Raw genomic sequence first — 2644 nt, forward strand, 5'->3', positions numbered from 1 at the left:
TGCCCCTCGGCGAGCCCCAAGAAACCCAAGCGCAGTGCGAAAAGGCCTGAAGAGCAAGCAACCCGAAACTGACATTGGCCCACCCCGAATTGTTGCCCAAAAATGGCAACCTCGGGAGAGCGCTCAGGTTTGCTGCGCCTGATAAGCAACTTTGCCGTGCTAGCCTACATGCGCGCTCACCTTCCGTAACCGGAGCGGTGTCGTGGGAAAACCCCCATCTGAGGAAATAAATGGCGAACCCGATGGAAGATTTGTTATGTGACCCACATATGTAATCCGAGGTTCCAACGTCTTATTTTTAGATTGAACGAACACGCGTCAATTGGCTGAAATGCCGGCAGAGACCTGAATGATTGGAAAAATTCCACCGTGACGATTGACAGCTTGTTCTTGACTGGATCTATTTCACCAGTTCACGTGGGCCGCTTTGCTCCGACACACACGGACGCAACTGTCCGTACTGAAAATAGGTCACACACACACACACGTGCGTTGCCGTGATCACACGGGGAAACAAAGCAGGGGTTAATCTTCAGGCCACAACGTGCTGTCTGACCCAAATTCCTTCCAGTTTGTTTGCTCCCTCGGGCTTCGGCCACTTGTTTTCTGGATAATAAATGTATGCATAAGTGTTTGGAATTTCAGGATTTGGAGTGACATTCCAGGATGGACTTGAAATGTTCTGTTGAATTTGAAGTTGACCTTGTATAGGCATACGAGTGGTGGGGGGGGCCCTCAGCAATTTTCGCGCATCTCATTTTGATCGATTGATTTGCCGCTAAAGTTCTTTTCACGAGTGCTTTCTCATCTGTGTGGTTGCACGTGTGCAGATTGGCGCCTACGACCAGCAGATATGGGAGAAGTCGGTGGAGCAGCGGGAAATAAAGGTGCCGTTCTCTCCATTTTTGGGGGCCCCGCGCCGCCTTCATTTGTATTTGTTTTTTCCTGTTTCTTTCAGTTCTGTCTTGCTCCCTCCCCCATCACCACCCTTTTGTCCGGTGTTTTCCTTTCTTTTTTTTTTTTTTTAACCATTTCCTTTCTGCCCCACTTCCTCCTCTTCATCTTCACCCATCCTCCCTGTCAATCGTCCTCGTCTTCAGTTTATATCGCTGGTGAGTATTCAGCGGCAGCGAGCACAGCGCATGTCCGCCCACCCGCGGCGTAGACTAGCGGCACCGTGATTTGGGGTCCGTCTCAAATACGGGCCGGCCTGTGTTTGGTGTGTTATAACCCCACGCTTGCGCACCACTTGACAGTCTCCCGGTCGACTCGGGAGATGTTTTTGACGCGGCTCGGCGGCCGTTATAAAGATAAGAAGCCGCGAATAGCCCGCAGATAAGAACACGTGCGGGCTGTTTGTTTTGAACTGTAGTGCCAACGATAAATCTCCTGCCAACGAGGAGCTATCGATCTCCTTGTTTGGATTGGCCTGAAGTGGACCGGTGCCACCCTCGAAGTCGTTCTACGAGCGAGCGAGAGCTCGTGTGTAATTGACCACAATAAAGAAACTCTCGCCTGCAGTTACAAATGCAGGTATGATGAGATGCATACGAGGATATAGATATGCATGTGAGATGTGTTTGATTTGTCTGCGTGACATTCTGCTTCTCATTCCCAACACCTGCCCGGCGGTGTGGCTTGGTAGATGCGTGTCACTCCCCCCTCCCAAAAAATTAGCTTCTTTTTCAAAATGGTTCAGCCCTACCTCATGGCATAGTTGCAGCGTGTGTGACACGGCGGGCAGGCCAACATTGTCGCTCTTAAAAAAAAAAGAAAAAAATAAAAAAAAGGAACAAATTGAAGAGAGTTCAGGCAGCATCTCGTGGTGTCGGTTCAGTTTGTGCACCTTGGCGCACGTAGTTCAGTAGCGATGCAAGTGGAGCTTGTAGAACGCACGGTGTGCCTCCCAAATAAAGGTCGCCCTAATTGACTCATTTTGCGTTCCGGCTTTCAGGGCCTGAGGAACAAGCCAAAGAAGACGGGTCACGTCAAGCCAGACCTCATCGATGTGGACCTGGTTAGAGGTGAGAGTCCACTCATGATGATGATGATGATGACGACGACCACGCAATCACTTCTCGGCGTCCCTCCGACAGGCTCCGCCTTTGCCAAGGCCAAACCGGAGAGCCCGTGGACCTCGCTGACTCGCAAGGGCATCGTCCGCGTCGTCTTCTTCCCCTTCTTCTATCGCTGGTGGATCCAGGTCACCTCCCGAGCGATCTTCCTCTTGCTGCTGGCTCTCTACCTGTTGCAAGGTCCGTGTCCCATCAAGGTTCTTTTTAGTCAGTCAGCGGCCCGGAAGCAAAGTCATCTCGCGGCAGACCGCGAGACGTGACGCTTTGGCGACAACAATCACTATAGATTAAAAACATATATATATGACACAGTGCAACATGTTTTTTTTTGTTGATTTTTTTTTTTTTTTAATACACAAAAAAATATACAAAAAGACCAAATCATTGTTGAAAAAAAACCTGCACCCCGTCCGCAGTGGTGGCGGCCCTCCTCTACGCGACCGTGCCGCAGCCTCACGGGATCCCCGCCACCGAGGTGTTCGGCGCCATCTGGCTCATGCTGCTGCTGGGCACCGTCCACTGTCAGATCGTCTCCACGCGGACGCCCAAGCCGGCCTCCGGCATCCGCG

The 2644-nt window shown here is 51.2% G+C and overlaps 1 protein-coding gene across 1 annotated transcript in view; it reads left to right on the top strand.

Annotated features, from left to right (window-relative positions):
• Positions 1-2644, top strand: part of LOC109530063 (putative homeodomain transcription factor 2) — a 26416-nt gene that overhangs the window by 16970 nt on the left and 6802 nt on the right. Inside the window, exons 3-6 of the mRNA XM_019893585.1 lie at positions 831-887; positions 1101-1112; positions 1955-2024; positions 2097-2255. Of these exons, the coding sequence (XP_019749144.1) occupies positions 831-887; positions 1101-1112; positions 1955-2024; positions 2097-2255 (298 nt within the window). The remainder of the gene's footprint in view (positions 1-830; positions 888-1100; positions 1113-1954; positions 2025-2096; positions 2256-2644) is intronic.

This window comes from Hippocampus comes, unplaced genomic scaffold (assembly GCF_001891065.2).
Source record: "Hippocampus comes isolate QL1 unplaced genomic scaffold, H_comes_QL1_v1.1 scaffold161, whole genome shotgun sequence".
Classification (NCBI taxonomy): domain Eukaryota; kingdom Metazoa; phylum Chordata; class Actinopteri; order Syngnathiformes; family Syngnathidae; genus Hippocampus; species Hippocampus comes.